Source organism: Artemia franciscana, chromosome 5 (assembly GCF_032884065.1).
Source record: "Artemia franciscana chromosome 5, ASM3288406v1, whole genome shotgun sequence".
NCBI lineage: Eukaryota > Metazoa > Arthropoda > Branchiopoda > Anostraca > Artemiidae > Artemia > Artemia franciscana.
In genome coordinates this window covers 43,010,391-43,035,801 of record NC_088867.1, presented here as the reverse complement: position 1 = coordinate 43,035,801, position 25,411 = coordinate 43,010,391, and the positions used below count along the sequence as shown (strand labels likewise).

The 25,411-nt window shown below is 33.8% G+C and overlaps 1 protein-coding gene across 2 annotated transcripts in view; it reads left to right on the top strand.

Moving 5' to 3' along the window:
* LOC136027451 (uncharacterized) overlaps positions 1-25,411 on the top strand; it is an 81,198-nt gene that overhangs the window by 41,490 nt on the left and 14,297 nt on the right. For both annotated transcript variants that reach the window (XM_065704731.1, XM_065704732.1), the window contains exons 5-9: positions 668-832; positions 4,749-4,906; positions 7,051-7,285; positions 14,641-14,811; positions 23,579-23,698. In XM_065704731.1, coding sequence (XP_065560803.1) covers positions 668-832; positions 4,749-4,906; positions 7,051-7,285; positions 14,641-14,811; positions 23,579-23,698 — 849 coding nt within the window. The remainder of the gene's footprint in view (positions 1-667; positions 833-4,748; positions 4,907-7,050; positions 7,286-14,640; positions 14,812-23,578; positions 23,699-25,411) is intronic.

Sequence of the window (25,411 nt, the reverse complement as noted above, 5' to 3'; positions counted from 1 at the left end):
AATAATAGTTTTAGTAACTGCCCAAAGATTATGGGAAGTCGATGAGAGGCAACTAGTCTCTGAAAATGAAGAATAACTAACGCCATCTAACGCTATAATTAATTCAATATACAACTAGGTAACCAGGCCTTGATACTTTTTTTTCTAATAAGAAATGAGAAAAAGTTCAAGAACAAAATCAATCTGTCTGCTTTAAAAAAATTTCAGTACTCTCCATAATGCAAAAGTATCTAATTTGGCATTCAGCTAGCATCCATAGTTTATAATTACAGATTCGCTATTTTAAAATTTATATTTGTTTAATTGTTATGGTTCTCGTTAGTATAAACGCAGATTTACATTAATATTAGGGTTTTCTGATACGCTGAATGCGATGGATGTTTTCGTTAAGATTCTATGACTTATAGAGGGTCAAAATAGGTCCTCTATTTTCCAAAATGAGGCAAATTTTCTTAGGCTCTTAACTTTTGATGACAAAGATTAAATTTGATGAAACTTATATATTTAAAATCAGTATGAAAATCCGATTCTTTTGATGTATCTTTTAGCATCAAAATTCCGTTTTTTAGAGTTTCGTTTACTATTGAGCCGGGTCGCTCCTTACTACAGATCGTTACCACGAACTGTTTGATATCCTAATTTGATTTTGTTGATATTTTCTTTTTAGATTTCATGCAATTACACACGAATTGACATAAATGGAAATTGTTTAATGTCGTTGCTAGTACCTGATCATGAACTGTGTTTGTCAATCGTATCATCTGTTGAGCATTTAAGAAGAAATTTTGGCTTAATAGACACTATTATTCGTTCTCCTAATTATGAGCTGTTGGTGAGTTCCTATTTCTCTTTTTTTTGTCGGAATCAATTAATGAATCCAAGGAGGGGTTCAATTTTTGAGAAAAATAGACGTCGAGATCTGATAAGAACTAAAAAGAGCGTTGTTAAAACCTAATGTCACCATTGTTTTAAGTGTGTATAGAAGCCTTTTGAGCTTAAACCTTAAATCCCACAAGTTACGCACAAAGGAACCTATTTTATCGGACACCATTTAGGTGAGGGGTAAAAGAAAAATAATGTGGAAATCGGATGAATCGCATGAAAATTATCGAAAACCATTCGAAACATCGTGAATTTTAAAGAGATTCTAAGGAAGAAAGGGAGGGGGGCTGGAACTCTATTTATTTCAAAGTCTAACAAAGTTTTCCTTCTGTGTATGCTCCTTTTGTTATCTCACCGAATATGACAATTTTTTTATTTCTTTTTTACGTTGAAACGGAATAGTGACACATGATCATTTGAATTTTTTTTCTTCTGTGAATCGAAACCATCTGAATTTGCCGTACATATTTCTAAGTTACAGAAAATGAAATAATTTGGTGCAGCTGAATGATTGCTTGATACTGTTCAATATTATTTAACAAAATCTTTTGTCTTCTGTGAATCAAGACCATCCGAATTTTCTGCACATGTTTCTAAGTTACAGAAAATAAAGCAATTTGAAGAAGTTAAGTTATTGCTTGACATTGTTTATTGCCACTTCACATAAAAACTTCACAAAAACTCTTTTTTCTTCTGTTAATCAAAACCATCCAAATTTACTATACATATTTCTAAGTCACAGAAAATGAATCACCTTAATTTGGGCATATGGTTTTTAAACATTCAACGTAGTGATAATTTTTTCCATAGCATGAAAGTTTTGGTTGAAAAAAAGGATAAACATTTAACAAATAAGCACCTTTTCCCGTTTGTTAAAAATGAGAGATCAAGACTGATTCTGGAGATATCAACTTCCCCAGATTTCCAACAAATATCAGCTAGCTGCACTTTGATAGCTGCATTAGCTGACTATAAGCTATTTGATATACCAAGTGAATCACCATCACTCTATATTTCCAACAAATATCAGCTAGCTGCACTTTGATAGCTGCATTAGCTGACTATGAGCTATTTGATATACCAAGTGAATCACCATCACTCTATATATCACTCTATATTTCCAACAAATATCAGCTAGCTGCACTTTGATAGCTGCATTAGCTGACTATAAGCTATTTGATATAGCAAGTGAATCACCATCACTCTATATATATATAAAAAGAAATTAAAAGAGATGATTCTTTCCGCCTAAAGTAGCAGGAATTGAATGCATTATTGACTTATTTATAATTGTTTTGTAAATCCCTTCCCGTTCTCCGTGAGTCAATATTTGTCTTGTTTTTTTTTTCTTCTTTTTTTCTTTCTTTCTCCTTCCATTCTCCCTATGTGCTCTTTGAGAGTTATTGAAGTGCAATTTTTTTCTTTATTAATAAAGGAGACTTACGAGTTGCCTCTCTGTCTCCTTTGTACTAATGTTGTGTATATTGTGTTTGGTTAATAAAGTTAAGTCATGTCAAAGTCAAATCAATTTGATGCAACTGAATGATTGCTTGATACTCGTCAATACTTCTTCACACAAAAAACTAAAAACCTTCTTTTTTGTGAATCAAAACCATCTGAAAATTTGCTGTTCTTATTTCTAAACTATAGGAAACATGACGCAATTTGGTGCAGCTAATCGATTGCTTGATATTGTTCAATACTACTTCACAAAAAACTACTTTTTCTTCTGCGAATCGAAACCATCCAAATTTCTCGTACATGTTTCTAAGTTACAGAAAATTAGGTAGTTTTTTCCAGCTGTATAATTGCTTGACACTATTCAATGCCACTTCACAAAAAAACCTTTTCATTCTGTTAATCGAAACCATCCGAATTTGTCGTGTATATTTCTAATTTTCAGGAAATGAATCAGTTTGGTGCAACTGAATTAGTGCTTGACACTCTTCAATGCTACTTCACATACTATCCCTTCAACTCGCTTTTTGTTTTCTTTTCTTTTTGCATCAAACCACCTACAAATGACAAATGATATGTTAGGAAAATCTGAGTTTATTCGGATTCCGTTTATATAGCCTCACAGTTTAAAGTTATAAGACTCAAATCCAGGCCATACCAAATGGACGGTTATTATTGACAGCTATTTGTGAGAAGGGTTTTCATTTGATTGAGTTATATCATTTGACGCTTCATTAAATTATCTCAAGTATTGCATTGCTGCATACTAAGTATTAAGGGCAGGTCAGTGGAATCTGATACGGAGGGCTGATGAGTGATGAAGCTTCTAAAGAATTTTGGGCTTAAATTTTCTAAATTTTATGTGAGATGTTCTTCAGATCAATATCGATGAGGGGGTGGGGGCATCTACCTTCTAAAATGCCTTCATTTAGCGAAGTGTACTGGGACTTAAAATCCAATATGGTGACTGCAGTGTAAATTAAGAGATTACATTTCTATTCTTACCTGCACAAAGGTGAGATTGTGGGAGGGAGAGAGGCAGCCCTTACGAACAGGGTTTTTTCAAAGAGCCTCAACCTATCCATGCAAGCAGAATTCTGTCTTGGTGGGTGATTGAATTTGAAGCTGGAGAAAATGATGGATTCCAGAGCATCTTTTTATGGGAAACTAGGGGAGGGGGAATGTCTCAAAAAAAGTAATTTTAGGCTGTATGGTAGGTCAAATTCTCCATATCACTAAATAGGGAGAGGGGCAGGTCAGCATTTACGCATAAGCCCGCTAGGCCCAGGCCTAGGGATGTACATTACCGAGGGGTGCAAAAAAAAACAACAAAAAAACACTGAGCGATTTTGTTTTTCATAACAAAAACTGGCCTGATGGGATTTACCGTCAAAGAGCCAGCTACACTAAGCTGCTGTGTTGTCTATCCACTGAAAAGTGATTTTAAAACAAGACATCAATTCCGTAGCTGCTTTTAAGCTGTCAGATGTCCCCTATGGGTGGCAGCTGAGGGCTCGGTATCAACTCTCTCTTGCATTACTTTTGGCTCATCACTCATCAGTTGCCTTATGTTCAGGGCCTCTACTATCCCCCGAACTTTCCGGGATTTCCCTGTAAATCTTTGTGTCTCCTCGAAAAAAATTGCTTGGGCCTATGCGCGCCTAAGATTTGAATCCGGCCTTAGAGAGGGATTAGCATTGTCAACCCAGGTCTCATACATTTATAGAATAAATTTGAACTAAGACTGCAATATGAATTCCAAAGTTATGACAACTTCCCTATTATTGTGGAAATTGTTCGAATGTAGCATAGAAGATTTCACTCGTAAGTTTATTTGCATAGGGTTGATAAGTGTCCATCGATTAATTATTGGAAACTTAGAACTAAATAAATGGGGGGGAGAATATGTGTGGTAGTCATCCCATATTTAAAATAATTGTGTTTTATTGATAACAGCGAATATGCCCAGATGGGTCCTGTCATTCTTGAAGCTCTCCTTGTATTTGGACGACTTTAAATATGATATCAAATGAAACATTAAATTAAAGGAATGACCATCAAAAGAAGTATTTTCTTTCAAATAAGAGCAGAAAGTGACACATTCGCACTCTGTTCTATTCATGGAGATTGTAGCACATAGATTGTGGATGGAAGGGTGACAGCCCCCTTATGTACATGATAGTTGAAAGGTTTTTAATTTTATATGAATTGATCCTGAAGTCATGTAGGTAAAGGCTCAAGAAGATACTAGCTATAATTGTCAAAAATGATTGACAAAAAAAATGATCAATGTATATTGTAATGATTTAAAATGCTGTTTTTATTTATTTTTTCTGTCATTGAAATATATTTGTATTAACTATACCCATTTATATATTGATCAAGAAATTACAAATTTTATTTTCTAGAAAGGCAATATATTTGCCTCCTTTATATTGCGAGATGTTGACGGTGGAGGGGCGTTTCAGTTAGACGTGTCTGATGAAACTGCAAGCGGACATATGATGTATTGTCGACTACATAAAGAAAAAGTGATTAGATGGGTATCAGGATTTTTTGTTCTGCGGTAAACTTTTTATTTCCTTTTGTTAATTATTGTTTTTCTTTTAATCTGAATATTTTCAAGATAGATAATTTTTATTACCTTCATAATGAATATATTTATTTATTTCGCTAAAACTCCCTTGCAGATAATTTTGGGAGCTGGGAGCAGTGGAGATTTCCACTATCTTTAGCGGAGTTTTCACCAGCTCTAACTGGAAATTTGAATCGTCTCTTGGGGTCGACACAGAAATAATGTTTGAGGGAGGGGCACTAATGAAACTTAGATTCCTCCGTTGGTATTTTTCGTTGTATCAGAGTGTAAATTTTGACCCCATGGTATGAGGAGGCACGTCCACCCAAATCACCCTCTTGACTCCCCCTCGACATAATGAGAGACATGGAAAAAGAAGCATAGAACTCTTGTGGAAATCTAAACATCCTGATTAAAACCTATTTACCCATTGCCTAGTGACAGCTCATGAAGTTAAAGGATCCTAGATGAGCTCAGAGTACCAAGGACAGTGACAGTGAAATCTGATTGAGTGGTATAAATGCGTAGTGGAAGTGGTATTGAATGGTGTAAGGTACAAATGGCAATGTGTACATTAAAAATAAAAAATAAAATTGGGAACTCAACTTATAATAAAAAAGTACCTCTATATGCGGTTATGACAGTTTTGGTAGTAGTGTAGAAACATGGGTAAAAGCTCAGCAAAAAATAGGCTAAAAATACAAAGAACCAAACAGTTTAATAAGGTTTAGCCTTTGAAATTATCGTTTTGGCACTTGTAAGATATACGCCCTACCACTCAAGTTGTTCATCTAGTGACGCATTATAGAACCGGTGTTTTCCGTTAGTTCCTTTCAGCTTAGCGTGAGAAAAGATATAGAGAAGTGACAAAATAGATGGAAAATATATAATTTAGGCTATATATTTACACATTAGGGGGGGAGGGGGTAAAATATTTGAACAGTGTGAAGTTAGAAAACAATCTTTACTACATAATATGCACAATAATTGTACCTAATACATTAGGCATGCAGACACGTTATACTTTACCTCCACCCCCCCTATTCCATAATGTCCAAGTATATAACCCAAATTTGTTTCTAAAATATTATATTTTATTTTACTTTTGTATATTTCATTAGGATTGGAAGTCAGAGAAACATATTAGAAGAACACTAGGTAGGGCGTCTATTTTACAAGTACCATATTTTCAAATAAAGAGATTTCTAATGTTTGAATTTTTACGGACAAAAAGGATTTTCAAAACTAACTAATTACTGAGTAACGTGGCGAAAGTACATTCTTGATGTAGTGAATATTTGTGAAGAAAAATATTTGATGGAAAGAGTGTGATTTCTAAAAGGTGGTATGTTTCTCCCTTTATAAGGGGGAGGAAGAAGATCTGGACCATTTTCTACGGGAGTGCTTGGTGTTTTCTGATTTCACGGGATAATATTGACAGGGGATTATTCTGCAGTTTCCTGATATTCTTTTAATGTTGAAATCCAACGATAATAACTGGAAAAGGTGTATATATAGACACGTGTTTAGAATGAAGAAAAAGTATATGTGTTTAAGTTATTTTGTATATAATCCAACAATAATAACAACAAATGAGAATGCCATTGAAAGTGTTTTCATTATAATCCATGCTGTAATCCAACGACAATAACTCGAGCCGATATATGTATAGATACATGCTGAGAACGAAGAAAAAGTATATGTGTTTAAGTTATTTGTATATAATCCATCAACAATAACAATAAAACGACAATTTCATTGAAAGTGTTTCCGAAAACAAGAGGAAAGGAGAAGTAGACTGAAAATCGAATTAAGGGCTTTTAAGTTTTTCGTTCACTTAGCACAGTATAATTCCCTGAGTAAACGATAAGCCGGCCTTTCCACTGTTACCTTTCTTTAATTAGTTTTTTTTTCTTTAAACTCCGTCTTTTATGTGCTTTGTAATTTGTTTTGCTGGAGATTTACTTATTTTGTAAACATTTTTGTGTATATTGTCCCTGGTCTTTTGATAACGTAGACAACGCTATCCACTTTTTCATAGTTTTTTCATAATGTTGTTATCTTTTATTGGTATGTAAAATATTTCTAAAACCCTGTTTATTTCACTAATAGCCTCTTTTCTTTATCTTTTGAAGAGGGAGAGTGCTTCAGTGCTTCACAGCAGCTAAATCTCCTCACGCCAAATGGGATATCCCACTTCGAGAATCAGGAATGCGCGTGACTCTTGGATCAAATGCAAATTATCGCCCAAACACAATTGAACTTTGGTATCAAAGTAAAACCGTGTTAATTTTGGCCGCTTCCAGTTCAGAAGAAGCTTACAAATGGTTCTCTAAGATTAGCCGAACCCTTGACGCTCTTTCACCGGTGGTAAGTCAATTTGTGTTGTTGGCTTGGGGCTGTGAAGTATATATTTAAAAGTACGGCTCATTAAAGGCTGATTGCTATCGGCTTAGAATTGAAAAACATAACCTTAAATATAATAATCATCTTATTAACTAAGTAATTACAACTTATATAAAACAAAACAATATTAACAATCAACTTCTACCACAAATATGAAAAGGCTACAGTAGTGAACTTTCAGTTACCTGGTACCACAAGCTAAGGTATTTTGAAATACACTTTTATTACTTAAGAAGGAAGATGCCAGCGCAACCTTAATATCCATGGCTCTTCAATATCTTCCTGTTCTACCGACTTTTTGCTGTTTGAAAAATTAAAAATGAAATTTAAATCTGATTGGGTCATGAACAGTAAAGTAGCACAAATTAACTAGTAGATATTGTGAAATAAAAACTCTGTGAGAGGGGGGGGGAATTTAAAATTTTGAAACGAAACGGGATGCTTAAATCCAAAATGAAATCTTATATTGATTGAAATCTATTTTACTTGCATTGTCAGAAACACGAATATGATAAACAAAGCGAATGTAAAATAAGTAGTAAAATGGTAGATCTTTTATTGGTACTTGTATGATAAACCCTCTACCGCTCAAGTTGGAAGGATACATGGCTCTTCAATATATTCTTGTTCTACCCACTTTTGGCTGTTTGATAAATTAAAAATGTAATGTGAAGTCTGATCGGGTTATGAACAGTAAAATCTCACCCTTATCCAAAGTTACTGTTGTAACTTTTTCCTTCTAATTTATCAGAAAATTCTTTTCAACTAACGGAAACACAACAAACAATTTAGGGCATCAACAGCAAACAACTTCGCAACAGAAACAACAACAAACAACTAGGAAAGACTAAAACAGCTTTAGGGCTCTCCGGTTTGACCTTAAGGGATGTAAAATCCTAATAACCACTAGTGCTGCAAGGAGTATAGCGGTGACCCATTATTAAGGCATACAAAAATATTATGTACGTATTTATATTGGTATGTAAAAAATCCAAATCTACGAATATTTTGTTAAAGCAAAAACATAAAGTAAACAAGGTGTCGAGTAAACTCAGTCCTCAATTGGTAGTAGGTTGTCAATCTCTATTAAAACTGGCATTTAGTTGATCTTTACATTTAGATGGAGTCGATTCCAACTAATTATGATAAATCTCAATCAGTTGTAACTATCTGCTTTAGTCTATATTGTAACTTAATTGTATGGCAATAAAAAAGATCATGGTAGTGAACTGTAAATAAAGACAACATTAATTTTTTTGTAGTAAGCTTTGAATTTTAGCAATTACAAAATAAATTTGGGTCTCTCCGGGGACCAAAGAGTATGGGTAACTTACAAGAGTGGGAACTGGTGCTAGTATCGACAAAAACACCCTCAACGACATCTAGCGTTTAGCTACGCTTGGTATTTTTTCAGTGTAATAATAAGAACAATTAATTTAATTCGTGTAGTTGGTAAAATTAGTGTAGTAACAAGTGTCTGATCTCAGTTTCCGACAGAGAAACGATGGTAAACCTTTAAAAAATGCTAGTATCGTCAAACGCTAGATGACGCTAATGTTTTTTTGCCAATATTGGCCCCAGTTTCCACTTTCGTAACTAATAAAATCCACTTTGAACTAGCGAATGTGTTACTTTAGCCTCTTGTGCTAACGAGTAGTTGACCGTCTCTGCTTCACATGGTTAGAACTACAGTTAAACAGGTAGTACCAATTAACTAATTGATATTGTACTTCTTCTGTTTCTTAATCATTAATGTATATACGAATTTCTCAAGTTTAAAGGGTAGATAATGAAGTATGGTGTCACTAAATCTTTCCGAGAGTTTTGACATACGGCATATAGTTGAACGGTAGGTTTCCTCGAGTTGTTTGACAAATAAATTAAATATCAAAAAGTGACATCAAAATAAAATTACCTAATGCATTATGGGAACCTTTTAATGTGAAACATGCCTTGAGTTAAAAAGTTTTAATGTAAACTGTCGGTTCTGGAAAATCGGAATGTCGCTAAGGAGCAGTAGCAGCGAATTATTTCCATTTTTAATTTTGGCTTCGGTATTCACTCTAACTTATGTTCCTTTTATTTTATCGTTTCCTTTCTGATTAATTTCTCAGCTCTGTGATTAGGTGTCACAATTCTTCTGATTTAGGATAATAAATTACCTGTCTTTAATGAAACTTTGATAATGTAGAGGAATTTTAGTAAATTAATAGGACTTCCGATCATTAATAGGATTTGCAATAAGTAATAGCAATTCCAATCACTAATGGTTAATCTACCGACAATAAAGCTCTGTTCTGCACATTTTGTTAATTAATGACTTAGTCATACAATCCAAACACAGTAAATTGGCTATATAAAAGTTGTAAATCGTGGCAGTTATCGCGTTTCGTAGTTCTACGAAACTTTATTATCACACGTAATCCTGCTACACTTTTTGTGACTGGACTTAACCGTATGTTTCGAGAAAGTTATCCTAATCTGATTTGTGTTGGCTATTTCTCCTATTGTAAGTTTCTTCTATGTTTCATTTCAAAAGCTTTTATCGGAATAGAAAAATTACTATTTGGTTTACTACTAATATTAGTAAATCAAGGAGGTCACTTTCAAAGTTATTACTTCTCTGACTGAGGTACTACTAATACTGTGCCTCTTTTATGCCATCATTAATTTGAAGTTTTTTCTGGTGCTCGCCTTCGGTTGGACCACCGTTACCACCGCATTAGGTTGCTTTGTTTATATTGTTGTTAATTTTGTTTTAATTTTGTTTAAGTCATTTATTGGTTTATTTGTAACAAATTGCTCTTTTCTTTTGTCTTATTTTCTCCACAACTCTTTAATTTTGATTATGTTTTAAAAAAACAAGTTTTTTTTTAGACTGAAAGTATGGAGCGACATTAAAACTTAAAACGAACGGAAATTATTCGTATGTGAAAGGGGCTGTCCCCTCATCGACGCCTCGCTCTTTACGCTTAAGTTTGACTCTTTGTCACTGCTCTACTTTTGAAAACAACAAAACCTTTTTGTTTGTTTTAAGTTTTAATGTCGCTCCTTACTCTCAGCTGAAAAAAAGATTTTTTTCAATTTAATTTCTGAGCGGTTTTGAATTGATGCAGGTTTTGAATTCGGTTATTATTTGGTTAATGTAAACGAAATTTGTATATTAATTTTACTTTTTTCAAACTAATAATAACCTTGTAATAACCTAAGTTTGATTTTTGTTTCAGTTGTTTAGGAATGACTTCTGAATCACCAAGGCTATTTAATTAGAATAATAACCCCTTTTAAAGGTTAAAAAAGAAACTTTAGCGTAAGAGCGAGCTATTGAGGAGAGGCAACCCATCTCATATACGTAATATTTTCTGTTCGTTTTAAGTTTTAATGTTGCTTCTTACTTTCCGTTGAAAAAACTTGTTTTTATTTAATTGCTGATCGTTTTTTAAATAATGTCGGGAAATCCAGCTCCCTCTCCATGGAAAATTACCTTCCCCCTTGACATATTTCTCCATGGAAAGATTCTCCCACGTAACTTAAATTAGCGATATTTGCGGAACTAATTTTGTAGGGCATAATAACAAAACGGCCAAAGATGTCGAAACTAATTTTATGAAAATGAGAGTCAAAAGTTGAGCAAATCTATTCCTTACTTTCAGTTGTACACTCTCACTTGTACACACTTGTACAGCCCTTTTTTTTCTTTTTTTTTTTAATAACAACCACAAGCCGAACATATACAATATCTTCGGTTTATTATCACATAAAAATCATATTTGTGAAGCTGCTTAAGGTAAAATCAAATGCTAAGATTGGCTGGAAAATAACATAAACAAATTATTGCTTATATTGGCAATTATTTTACAAAATTCGAGCTTTAGCGTAAAGAGTGAGTTACGAGGGGGCGAACTTCCTCATATATGTAATATGAGGGGGTTTGCCCCGTCGTCAATACCTCGTTCTTTACACTAAAGTTCGAATTTTGTTCCAATTCTTTAAGAATGACCCCTGAATCACAAAGGCCATTTAATTAGAATAAATAGCTCTTATGAAATTACTAAAAATACTTTAACGTAAATAGTTAGGTATTGACGAGGGTATGCACCTCCTCGTATGCGTAATAATTTCTGTTCCTTTTAAGTTTTAATGTTACTCCTTACTTTCAGTTGAAAAAACTTGTTTTTTTTTAATTTAATTTCTGATCGTTTTTAATTATTACTGGGATATCCAGTGTCCCCTTCATAAAAATTATCTTCCCCCATGAAAAATCTCTCCATGGAAAGATCCTCCTGCGTAAAACCAATCCCCTGCCACCGGAAAAAATCCCCCCTGAAAATGTCTGCATACTTATTAATAACAAATACTAAATGAGAACAATGGACAAAGTTCATAAGTTCCCGCCCTTCCTCCGAGGACTGTAGAGGATTAACTGATCCTCATAGAAATAGTTATTAGATATTTCAACAATTTTAAACAAAATGGCTATCTCAAAATTTTGATCCGGTGACTTTGGGGAAAAATCTTGGGATGGGGCCTAGTTGCCCTCCAATTTTAGTCACTCAAAAAGAGCACTAGAACTTTTAATTTTCGTTCGAATTAGCCCTTACGCAAAATTCTAGGACAACTGGTTCGGTACGATCATCCCTGGGGAAAAAAACGTTAAAAAAAAAGCAAAAAACACGCATCCGTGATCTTTCTTCTGGCAAAAATTACAAAACTCCAAATTTGTGCAGATAGGAGCTTGAAACCTCAAAAGTAGGATTCTCTGATACGTTGTATCTGATGGTGTGATTTCCATAAAGATTCTATGACTTTTAGGGGGTGTTTCCCCTTTTTTGAAAATAAAGCAAATTTTCTTAGGCTTGTAACTTTTGATGGCTAGGATTAAACTTGATGAAATTTATATATTTAAGATTGGCATAAAAATCTGATTCTTTTGATGTATCTATTGGTATAAAAATTTCGTTTTTTAGAGTTTTGGTTACTATCGAGTCGGGTCGCTCCTTACTTACAGTTCTTTACCACGAACTATTCGAAAGTGGACTATAAACAAATATATCTATTCTAGAAAAAAACTTGACTTATTTGATTTAGCACACTCATTGATCAGCCTAAAAGGTGTTTTTTGGCTATCTGCTTGTTTTAAAAGGTATAGGAGATCACTTCCTAAGTCATCACTTCTCTTTTTTGTGTATGTGCCCCAGCTCTTTTAGTCGCAGTCGCACTTTCTTAAGAATTTTATTTTCTTACTACTGTTGCTTTCGAAAACCTTCATTTGAGACTCTGTCCTGACACGGTTTTCCTGCTATCTGAAGAAGGTATTTTGCCTCAGAGGCTGAAACTCTTGTGTTCATCTTCAGCCTTTAGTGTCAACATTGCTGGCGTCAATGGCAACAGGAGTAATAAACAAATTCAAGAGTCGTAACCTCATGGGTTGCATTTGGCCCACTTCCTTAGTACTCTCATTGGTCAGTTTTGAATTGTTGTTTGACCTTCTCCTTGTTTAGGGGAAATAAGAAGTCACTTTCAAAGTTATCACTTCTTTATTTGGTGCGTGTGCCCCAGTTCTCTTTGTCGTCTTAGTCCTGTTATACTTTCTGGAGGGTTTCTTTTCCCCTTCTGTTACTTTGAATATCTTCATTTGAGACTCTGTCCTGATATGTTTTTCCTGCTATCTGACGAAGGCATTTTGCGTCAGAGGCTGAAATTCTGTTATCATCTTCAAGCTTTAGTTTCCACGTTTTGGAGGCGTGAATGGCAATTGGAGAGATCAACGAATTCAAAAGTCGTTACTTCGGTTGCTTTGATAGTTGTTTGTTTTCAGAGAAAGAAAACAATCTCTTGAAGCTCGCAATTTCTATGGTAAGTATTTGTTTTATATCATCGTAGTAGTTTTTGTCTAATGATACTGGCCTCCCTGGGTACACGAACTTTGTTACCGATTCGACTTCTTCGCCAACATGGAGAGAGGATGATTTCAGATCGTTTGTGGCACGCATGGCTTTTGCCTTCTTTGAGGTTTTACATATACAAAGCTATATGCTGCAGATTCAGGTTTGGGGTCTGGCCCTGTAATCTAGGCTGGGATTTTGCTTACTTGTCGAGGTCATTTGCATAAGTTGGTATGTTGATGTTAACGCCGTCAAACATCAGATCTACGTTTTCAAAAGCAGGGATAGTTTAGCCTGCAAAAAGAGCTTGAAGAGGGCATGCAGTCTTGTAGTAAGGCCGAAGTTTGGCTTTCTGGGGTCTCAACTGAGCTACAGCATACATATATTTATTGTTGTTTGTATTTTCAAACACACTGTAGTGGGCCAGTATATGCCACAAACCGTTTCGCTGCAATAGATTGAAGGCCGGTTGAAAAAAAATAGCTGGGAGATTGCTTTATCCTACTCAAGGTACTTTTCTGCTAGTTGTCTTACCATAAGCATGTGGTCAATGATAGACCGTTCGATGCAAAACCCTGCCTTTTAGTTGCAGACGATCTGTTTTTGTGACGGCTAAGTGGGAGGATCTCCATGGAGGAAGGGAATTTTCCATGAAGGGGGCGATGGAATTTCCAGCATTATTTAAAAAACGAATAGAAATTAAATAAGAAAACAAGTTTTTTCAACTGAAAGTAGGGAGCAACATTAAAACTTAAAACAAACAGAAATTATTACGTATATGAGGGGGTTCGCCCCCTCGTCATAAACATCCTTTTATTTGAAATGTTCCAGTTCTCTATTGTGATGAACGGATATAATTTTTTGTATCCGTAAACGGATACGATCTGTTTTTGCATTGATTCGGTCTAGAAGAATCTTCTCTATGATTTTGGGTGTGTGACTTGTAAAGTTTATGGGCCTATAATTCTCACCGTCATTTTTTAGTGTCTTTTTGAGGAGAAGGACGCTTAACACAACTAACTGATGAAAGTCCGAGCGCGGAGAAACAAAAAAGTAAGGATTTGTACTTTAATGCTTTTCTAGGTTTCTTCTTTTTGTCTGTATAACTATTAAAAAGAATATTCTGTCTTTTCAATTTATTTAATAGTTTGTTAAAACTTTGGTTTGTAAAACCTTTGTTTATTGCAGTGTCAAAACATTAACCCGTTCTTAATGTATATTTGTAGACTTATATATAATCCCTAGCCCACATTTTTTTTTTTTTTTTTACTTTTTTTTATACTCTCGAGTTGATTTGTTCAGCTTGACGAATTTTTTAGTAAACAAAACACAACTAAGCAAAAACTACCCCCAGAACAAACATTTTCGGGTAAGCATCTCAACCCCACTCTACCTTTTTGCATTCCTAACCTTACATTTTGTTTCTACTTTTAGAAAATACACCGTCCTCTAACCCTTCAGCACAGGATTTTAGTGTTAAATTCTTCGGGAATATTCCTATTAAAGTGGGACAAGAAACATCTTCGTCAAGAAATATCAGCTAAGCTTGAACAAATCGGAACGATAAAACTTGATCCAGAATTAGACTCAGCTTTTCTTTCAGTTGTAAGTATTTCTTTTTATTACTCTTACGAAATAAAAGTGATTATTTTTTTCTTCTTTCTTCTTCTTTTTTAAGTCAAAGCTAGTCTTCTTCTTCTTAACTTAATGTTACTTTATGTTTTTTAAAGAGGCTAGCTAACTTTTAGAAAGGTATTGAGTCAATTAGAAAAAATTTGAACCCATGACCAATAAAGAGCCTACACATAAAGTGGTTATTTTCTTCTTCTTCTTCCTTTTTAAGCCAAAGATAATCTTCTTCTTTACTTAAAGTTACTTTAAGCTTTTAAAGATTAAATAAAAAAAACTAGTTTTTTTAACTGAAAGTAAGGAGCGACATTAAATAATAAACGGACAGAAATTACTACGTGTATGAAAGGGGCTGTTCCATTCTCAACACCCCGCTGTTTACGCTAAAGTTTGACTCTTTCTCCTAAACCTACTTTATTAAACAGTAAAAAACATTAGCGTAAAGAGCGGGGTGTTGAGAAGGGAACAGCCCCTTTCATACACGGAGTAATTTCTGTACGTTTTAGGTTTTAATGTCGCTCCTTACTTTCAGTTAAAAAAAACTAGTTTTTTAATTTAATTTCTAGACGTTTTTAAATTAATTCATGTTTTTATCTTGGCTCTCCGCACATAAATAATTAAAATGAAATTTGCCTAATTAATTGCAATTAACCGGAAGATTTTGAGAAAAAAGGAGCGAAAGAGGAGGTCTAGTTGCTCTCCAATTTTTCGATTACTTAAAAAGGCAACTAGAACTTTTAATTTTTTACGAACGTTTTCATTGGTAAAAAATATACGTAACTTACGAATTAAACTACGTAACGAACTTCTATATTCGTATGTTTTTATTGCGTATATAAGGGGGTTCAACCCTCGTCGATACCTCGCTCTTTACACTAAAGCTTAAATTTTGTCCCAATTCCTTAAGAATGACCTCTGAATCACAAAGGCCGTGGAATAAATAGTTTAAATAACTAAAAATATTTAGCGTAAAGAGTAAGGTATAACGAGGAGGTAAATCCCTCATATGCGTAATAATTTTTGTTCGTTTTAAGTTTCAATGCTGCTCCTTACTTTTAGTAGAAAAAACTTCATATTTATTTTTTCATTGTTTTTTCAAATAATGCTAGAAAATCCTCGCCCCCTTCATTGAAATTCTCTTCCCCCATGAGAAGTTCCTCCATGGAAATATCCTCCCACGTAACCCCTCCCTCTTCAACTCTCCCCCCTAATCCAAAAAATCCCCCTGAAAACGTCTGTGCATTTCCCAGTAACCATTACTATATGTAAACACAGGTCAAAGTTTGTAACTTGCAGACCCTCCCACGGGAACAGCGGGGGAGTAAGTAGTCTCCAAAGACATATTTATTACGTTTCTCGACTATGGTGAATAAAATGGCTATCTCAGAATTTGGATCCGGTGACTTTCGGGAAAAATGAGCGTGGGAGAGGGCCTAGGTGCCCTCCAATTTTTTTGGTCACTTAAAAAGGGCACAAGAACTTTTCATTTCCGCTAGAATGAGCCCTCTCGCGACATTGTAGGAACGCTCAGTCGATACGATCACCCCTGGGGAAAAAAACAAATAAACACGCATTCGTGATCTGTCTTCTGGCAAAAAATGCGAAATTCCACATTTTTGTAAATAGGAGCTTGAAACTTCTACAATAAGGTTCTCTGATACGCTGAATCTGAAGACATAGTTAAAAGGTTATTCGACTACGCTGAATAAAATGGCTATCTCAGAATTTTGATCCGGTGACTTTGGGAAAATAATTAGCGTGGGAGGGGGTCTAGGTGCCCTCCAATTTTTGGTCACTTAAAAAGGGCACTAGAACTTCTCATTTTCGTTAGAATGAGCCCTCTCGCAAGATTCTAGGACCACTGAGTCGATATGATCACCCCTGGGAAAAAAAAACAAAAAAATAAACAAACAAACGAGCATCCGTGATCTGCCTTCTGGCAAAAAAATACAAAATTCCTCATTTTTGTATATAGGAGCTTGAAACTTTTACAATGGGGTTCTCTGATACGCTGAATCTGATGGTGTGATTTTCGTTCAGATTGTATGACTTTTAGGGGGTGTTTCCCCCTATTTTCTAAAATAAGGCAAATTTTCTTAGGCTCGTAACTTTTGATGGGTAAGACTAATCTTGATGAAACTTATATATTTAAAATCAGCATTAAAATGCGATTCTTTTGATGTAACTATTGGTATCAAAATTCCATTTTTAGAGTTTCGGTTACTATTGAGCCGGGTCGCTCCTTACTACAGTTCGTTACCACGAACTGTTTGATTTTTCTTCCCCCATGACATGTCCCTCCAAGGAAAGATCCTCCCACATATGAGACCTCTTGCGACATTCTAGGATCACTTGGTCGATACGATGACCCCTGGGGAAAAGAAAAAAAAAAAAAAACACGCACCCATGATCTGTCTTCTGGCAAAAAATGTGAAATTCCACATTTTTGTAGATAGGAGCTTGAAATTTTTGCTGGGGGGTTCTCTGATACGCTTAATTCTATGGTGTGATCGTTAAGATTCTATGATTTTTAGGGGTTGTTTGCCCCTATTTTCCAAAATAAGGCAAATTTTCTCAGGTTCGTAACTTTTGGTGACAAAGACTAAATTTGATGAAACTTATATATTTAAAATCAGTATGAAAATCCTTATCTTTTGATGTTAATTCGGAAAAAATGAAGTATTTTTAACTTATGAGCGGGTGATGGGATCTTAATGAAACTTGATGTTTGGTATGATATTGCGTCTCAGAGCTTTTATTTTAAATCCCGTCCGGATCTGATGACATTGGGGGAAATTGGAGGGGGGAAACCTAAAATCTTGGAAAACACTTAGAGTGGAGGGATCGGGATGAAACTTGGTGGGAAAAATAAACACAAGTCCTAGATACATGATTGACATAAACGGAACGGATCTGCTCTCTTTGGGGTAGTTGGGGGGGGGGTTATTTCTGAAAAATTAGAAAAATGAGGTATTTTTAACTTACGAACGGGTGATCGGATCTCAATGAAATTTGATATTTAGAAGGATATCGTGTCTCAGAGCTCTTATTTTAAATCCCGACCGGATCTGGTAACATTGGGGGGAGTTGGGAGGGGGAAACCTAAAACTTGGAAAACACTTAGAGTGGAGGGATCGGGATGAAACTTGGTGGGAAAAATAAGTACAAGTCCTAGATACATGATTGACATAACCGGAACGGATCCGCTTTCAGGAGTGATCGGATCTCCATGAAACTTCATATTTAGAAGGACCTCGTAACTCAGATCTCTTATTTTAAATCTCAACCGGATCAAGCGTAATTGGGGGGGGGGGGGGAAGTTGGGAGGACCGGAAATCTTAGAAAATACTTAAAGCGGTGAGATCAGGATGAAACTGGATGGTAAGAATAGAAACCTGTCTAAGATACGTGACTGACATAACCGGACCGGATCTGCTCTCTTTGGTGGAATTGGGGGGGGGGTAATTTTGAAAATTGAGGTATTTGTAACTTACGAAAGGGTGACCAGATCTTAATGAAACTTGATATTTAGAAGGATCTTGTGCTTTAAAGTTCTAATTTTAAAAATCCGACCAGATCTTGTGACATTGGGGGGGGGGGGTTGGAGGGGGAAACCGGAATTCTTGGAAACATGAAAATTGGGGTATTTTTATCTTACGAATAGATGATCGGATCTTAATGAAATTTGATTTTTAGAACGAATTAATGTCTCAGAGCTCTTATTTCAAATCCCGACCAGATCTTTTAACATTGGGGGGAGTTGGAGGGGGAAATCTTGTAAAAACACTTGGAGTGGAGGAATCGGGATGAAGCCTGGTGGATAGAATAAACAAATGTCCTTGACACGTGATTGATAGAATCGTACTGGATTCGCTCTCTTTGGAGGAGTTGGGGGGAGGGGTACAGTGATTTGGCGAGTTTGGTGCTTCTGGACGTCCTAGGACGATGAAAATTGGTAGGCGTGTCAGGGAGCTGCAAAATTTGACTTGATAAAGTCGTTTTCCCAGATTCGACTATCTGGGGGGCTAAAGGGAGAGGAAAAATTAGAAAAAGTTAGGTATTTGTAACTTACGAGTGGGTGATCGGATCTTAATGAATTTTGATATTTAGAAGGACATCGTGACTCAGAGCTCTTATTTTAAATCCTGACCGGCATTAAGCCTCTTATTTTCCTTTTTAAATCAATCTATTGATTCATAGAATTTTGTTAGAGCTCATACCATATGATCTCTTGGCTCTTAGCTCTTCTCGCCTCGTCACAAGTGCCATATGAGCTCTTAGCTCTTGTTTATAGTTTCATTTACTATTGAACCCGGTCGCTTCCACGAACTGTTTGACTTAGGCTAGCTAGTAATTAGTACTTATTACCAATAAGCGGCCTACACACAAAGCGATTATTTTCTTCTTCTTTTTCTTCTTCTTTAAGTCAAAGCTGGTCAACTTCTCCTTTACTTAATGTTACTTTAAGTTTTTTAAAGACTTAGGCTAACTAACTTTTAGAAAGGTATTAGGGAAAATTAGAACTTATGGCCAATAAATGGCCTACACACAAAGTGATTATTTTCTTCTTCTTCTTCTTCTTCTTTTTAAGTCAAAGCTGGTCCTCTTCTTCTTTACTTAATTTTAATTTAAGTTTTTTGAAGACTTAGGCTAACTTACTTTTAGAAAGGAATTTAGAATAAGCTAATTTTTGTGAGTCAGTTTTGCGTAAGTCAGTTTGTCAGTTTTGCATAACGTGTGAAAAGGTTAACTCCATCCGAGAAATATATGAAAAAACATGTGGTTAAAAACAAAAGGCAATAAACCAGCTCAATTCAAAAAATTTAAGCTTTGAAAAATCATTAATAATTTTAATATAAAGCGCATTTTTATTGAACAGTCGTTTTTAGTTGTTTTATTTTACATAACTGATTTTGTAGCTCTATGAGAAAAAACTTCTGACGCTATTACTAGACTTACCCTATTAGACCGTAATGGAACTTTAATAACTGAAATGAACTTTACTACATTAATAGAAATGTAATAGCTAATAGCAAATTTAAGAAACAAAAGCCAGTAAATAATTTTAACTGCTAAAATGTCTATCCTTGACTGTAAAAATTCAGGGTTTGCGTCTAAAGACTTCACTCTTTAACTTCTATATTTAGTCTTTTATGGATTTTTGTTCTTGTCAGATTTATTTTGAAGATCTGTGATTGGTTGTCTTGTAAACACTTGTTAAAAAAATGACACCTATAAACAAAATTGAAATTTATAAAACAAAATTAGAATTGGCATAAACAGGCAATTGTTTCTTAAGGCTGCAGCGATAAGCTATAAGTATATTTAAACGAATAGCTGATCTTCAATGTTACTAGAATTAATGCATGAATAAAGGGGGCTCTCAGTGTTCAACTTATTCAAATAAAAATGTTTTGGCATGAAAAATATGATGAAGAATTAAGAAGAAGATGAAGATGAAGAAGATAAAAATATGATGAAGAATTACTGGTAAATGTGGGTGGGAGGAAATTGTTCATATACTGTTATTTATACTGTTGTTAATTTTATACTGTTAATTTTAGTATTGTTATACTATTGTTAATTTTATTACTATTCGAATAAATTATTTTTAAATTATTGAAATTAAATTGTAATACTGCTATTGTAATATTATATTTTATACTATTGTTAATTCTATACTGTTGAGTGGCTGGAGATATTCCTTGCGGCAAACACGAAACACTTCGAAAATTATTTGATAAAGCTTCAACAGATTAAATGTGTCACGTATTTGGGTGTGGAAGATGTAATAAACAATATTTAATATTACAATAAACATACAATAATATTACAATAAACAATATACAACAACAATAATGTGGCAAATAAGTGTGATTGGAAGAGAACGTTCTGATACTAGGGGTTGGGGAGGCGATTCAGAGTAAGTATGGGGTGTGGTGAAAATTGCTGGCATTATTGGTTCATGTTTATGTAAATATGTTTTATGTTGATAAAATATCCATAGTTTATTATTTATGATAGGTCAGGATAAAATATCCATGGTTTATTATTTATGACATGTTTGTCTGTTGCCATGACCTGGTGTTTTTTTTTTTCTGTAAATATCTCACATATAGTATTAAACGTTTCACAAATGTAGACTAAGGCACTTCCTTAGCATGCCTCCTGGCTTTTCTTCGAATCTGGGTGTTTCTCTGTGTATAATAAATAATAATTTGTTATGATTGGAAGAGATTGGAAGAGAACGTTCTGATACAATGGGTTGGGGAGGCGATTCAGAGTAAGTATGGAGTGCGGAAAAAATTCCAGGCACTATTGGTTCATGTTTATGTAAATATGTTTTATGTTGATAAAATACCCATAGTTTATTATTTTTGACAGTTCAGGATAAAATATCCATAGTTTATCATTTATGACATGTTTGTCTGTTGCCATGACCTGTTTTTATTATTATTATTAATATCTAACATATAATATTAAATATTCGAATTTGGTCGTTCCTCTGTATATGTAACGTTTGTTTTTTGTTGTTTTTTTTTTGTTTTTTTTTTTTTTCGACCGAGATCCGTTGATTTTTGAATTTAAAAAAGAGGGAATAGTTGTGGGAAAAGCCCAGTCAAGGGTTTTGAATTTAAAAAAGAGGGAATAGTTGTGGGAAAAGTCCAGTCAAGGGTTAATTTTATCCCTTTGATTGCCGTTGTTACTGTCTGCCATTTATGCTACACCTTTCCGTGCATGTGTGTCCCTTCACAAATGCCGAACTAGAGTCGTACCTGTTGGAGGTTCTCGCTGGGGAACACAGGCAGGTTGACTACGGGTTGACTTACTTGAAAATTTTCCTCTCATGGCTATCACTCGACAATGCTGAACTAGAGTCAACCCTCTCATGCTAATTCACGGTGGGTTGGGTTCAACCTGTTGGAGGTTCTCTCTCAGGTTAATTCACGGGGGAAGCAGCATATTGACAAATTTGGGAAATCTATTTACAACTGATTACCCCGCCAAAGAAATAAATATGAATGGAAATAACGAGTCCAATTCAAGGCCTACAAGGGCCTGCAAGTCCAATTATATGTATATGTAACTTTTTTTTTTTTTTTTTTTTTTTTTTTTTTTTTTTTTTTTTTTTTTTTTCAATTACTACTGAAGATTTTAAAATGAGAGGGAAAACGTAAAAAAAAATCCTGTTAATTACTGTTAACCGTTAGTTTTTGTTAACCCTCATCTACCTTCCAAAAATCTTTTGATTCCACTTAAAGTATTAAGGATCATGAAATAGATATTTGATTGACGAATTGACAGCTATTTAATCGGAAAAAATCTTGAAAAAAAGGCCATTAATTCAATTTTCAAAGGAAAAGCTTTCATATGGATTTATGTGGGTGTTTTGTAGTAGCGGTGCTAAATTAAATTAATAAAGTAAAAAGAAAGAAAAAAGATGGGTGGGTAAAAAATCAACAGAAATACGCTAAAAGCATGCAGTAACAAACAGCTTGAGAAAGCTTTCTTTTTAAGGTGTTTTTTTCCTTTGTAAATGAACAGACGTTTGATGTTTCTAAATTTGTTTAGGACAAAAAGAGTTGCCAAATTTAACTAATTAGTTCTGTTCATTTATTTTCACGTAAATAAATTAAATAAATTACGTAAATAAATTTAGTTTAACGTAGTGGCAGTGATGAAAATGTGGTACTGCCCTAAAAATTTCATAATTGAAGACAATTAAAAGAAAATCAAAGTTTTCAGGTGTGAATAGGCCTAAAAAGGGTTCTGGGGGCTAAAATTGTTTTCATTTTTATGTCTCTGGTGTTATAACGATTTTGACAATATCATTCAATGCCACCAAACATAAAAATATCAACTGTCAGAAATCAAGAACAGTTTACGGTTTTCGGTGCGAATTTTACGGTTCTGAGTTAGGTGCGCTGTGTAGGATTATACTCAGGAATAAAATTTCATCTTTTTTGGGCAGGGGGGGGGACAGGGCTAAGAATAATAATTTATTATACAAATAGAAAGTTTCACTTGTACTGGAAAGTGGCTGGAAATTTTTAACTGGTGATTTGTTAGGCCATTATTTTTAAAGTTTGCTATTATATTCTTTTTTTAATATGACTAAGTAATTGCAAAAACAAATTAAATCTCGCTTAAATTTTGATAGAGAAAAGTTTGCAAACGCTTAAACTTTTGTTTGATCACACAATGACTTCTTTACGAAATAATCGCCTAATAACTATGGAATATGGGAAAATCCTGATTGTTTTTCCAATTTGGTATTAAAAAAAAAAACATCAGTATTCCAATAAACTTACTCAATAAGAATGTGTTAGCATTTTATAATAATATTCTATAAATAGTAGAACACTACAAAAATAATATATAATTGTGTAAATGATCAACCAGCGTTATTGAATAGTTTCCCTTTTTGGAGGAAATGTCTTGATTTGTATCCTATTGTAACCTTGATTACCTTATAACCTTATTTACTATTTTTAGCCTTGATTAGCAACCAATAAACAACTGTTGATATTTTTAAAACCAGTTATACTGAAGGGGTTGCCTGTGGCTATAGAGAAAATAAATGATTAAGATAGGTACGTTCACAGCTTTTTTAAGAGGAGAAAAAAGGGCAATAATAAAAAAAAACTGATAAATTGAATAATAATAAGGGTCACGAGAACCCTCCCCCTCCTCTGCTTACATTTCTGACTTAATTCAGCTCTTATGTAAGCTTTATTTTCAGGATTTTGAATGGCAAGAAGCGGAAGACTTAGCCGGTGATTGGGTCCTGCACTATCCATCGTGGAAGCATATGGAAGAGTTTCTATCGAGTATAAGAGATCATCTTCCAGATACAGCTGAGGTAATATAATCGACCATATTCTAATTCAGTGCTGCCATCCATGTTTATTCATGCTAGTTCCCATTTTCCTCACTATCATTATTATTTACATCGGCAAGTCACCGCTATCTATAATTAATTTGAAAAAAAAAAATTCGAAAAAGTAGTTTTCTAAAGAAAAGTAAAGGTCATATTAAACTTAAGATTAGAAGAAATAGAAACCAACAATAACTCAAAACAACCATTACTAGTAAGGAATAAAAGAAACCCAATGGAACAGAAATCAAATAAACAATCATAGCAAAAAATGCAACAGGTACTAATAAAAATGAATAAATAAATCTGAAAACGAGTAAAGCTTAAATTGAATATGCAAATCAAGCATAAAAAGAACAAAATATTTTGCTATTGAGGCATAAATGAAACACAAAATAAACTGAAAATAAATAAACAATCATAGCAAACAAACAAACAATGGTTACTAATATAAATGAATAAATAAATCTTAAAGCGGGTGAAACTAAAATTGAATATGCAAATCCAGCTTGAAACGAACAAAAGTTTGTACAAAGACGATTTTGGGTTTTGCCTCCTTCTTTCACTGTAAAAGTCTAAACCTGCTGTGTCATTGGCGCTTTACTAAAAACTATACGTGTCTTGAACTGTCGTGAAAACTATGCATAAAATCGAACGGAGTGTTTGATATATAATGCTATTAATTGTTGAAAGATCATTAGTTCAAGATTTTATTTCACTGTAATTTTGTTTGTTGCAATAACTGGAAAAGAAAAAAATTGTAATATAAATCGTTTTCAGTCAAGCACCAATAACGTAGTAGGATTTTGACTTTTGCAGTAAGGGAAGAGGGCAGTATCTAAACTCTTGTTTGTAGTGAAGCTCTATTTGTCTTGAACAGTCTTGGAAAGAACTAATAAAATTAAATTAAATACTTGATATACAATGATATTAATTTCTGAAAGCTCATCAGTTCAAAATTTAATTTTACTGTAATTTTTATGTTTATTTTTAATGTTGTAATAAGTAACAAAAGAAAACATTTGCAATATTTGCGTTTTCAGTAAAGTGCCAGTGACGCATTAGATTTTAGACTTTTACAGTGAAAGAAGGAGGGAAAACCCAAAGTCCTCTTGTTAAAAAAATTTTTTCGTTTCAAGCTGGATAATCATATTCGATTCAAGTTTCACTCGTTTTAATTTTTAAGATTTACTCTTTTATATTATTAACTACTGTTTGTTTGTTTGCTATGATTGTTTATTTAATTTCAGTTTATTTTGTGTTTCATTTATGCCTCAATAGCAAAATATTTTGTTCTTTTTAAGCTTGATTTGTATATTCAACTTAAGATTTACTCGTTTTGAGATTTTTTAATTTTAGTACCTGTTGTATGTTTTTTTTTGCTAAGATTGTTTATTTAATTTCTGTTCGTTTTGGGTTCCATTTTTTCTTTAATAGTAATTTTTGGTTGTTTTGAGTTTGAGTTATTTTTAGGTTTCTATTCCTTCTTATTTTACGTTTATTTTGCTTTTTACTTTCCTTTAGAAAACTTATTTTGAATTTTTTTTTTTATTAATTTCTGTTCGTTTTTGATTGCCAAAGTTCCAAGTTTTTCAAAACTCCCTATTTCAAAACATTGTTTTTATTCCAAAATAAATTAACAGTTTTGGTAAGAACTAATAAATTAAACTGAATATTGGATGTGTAATGATAATAATT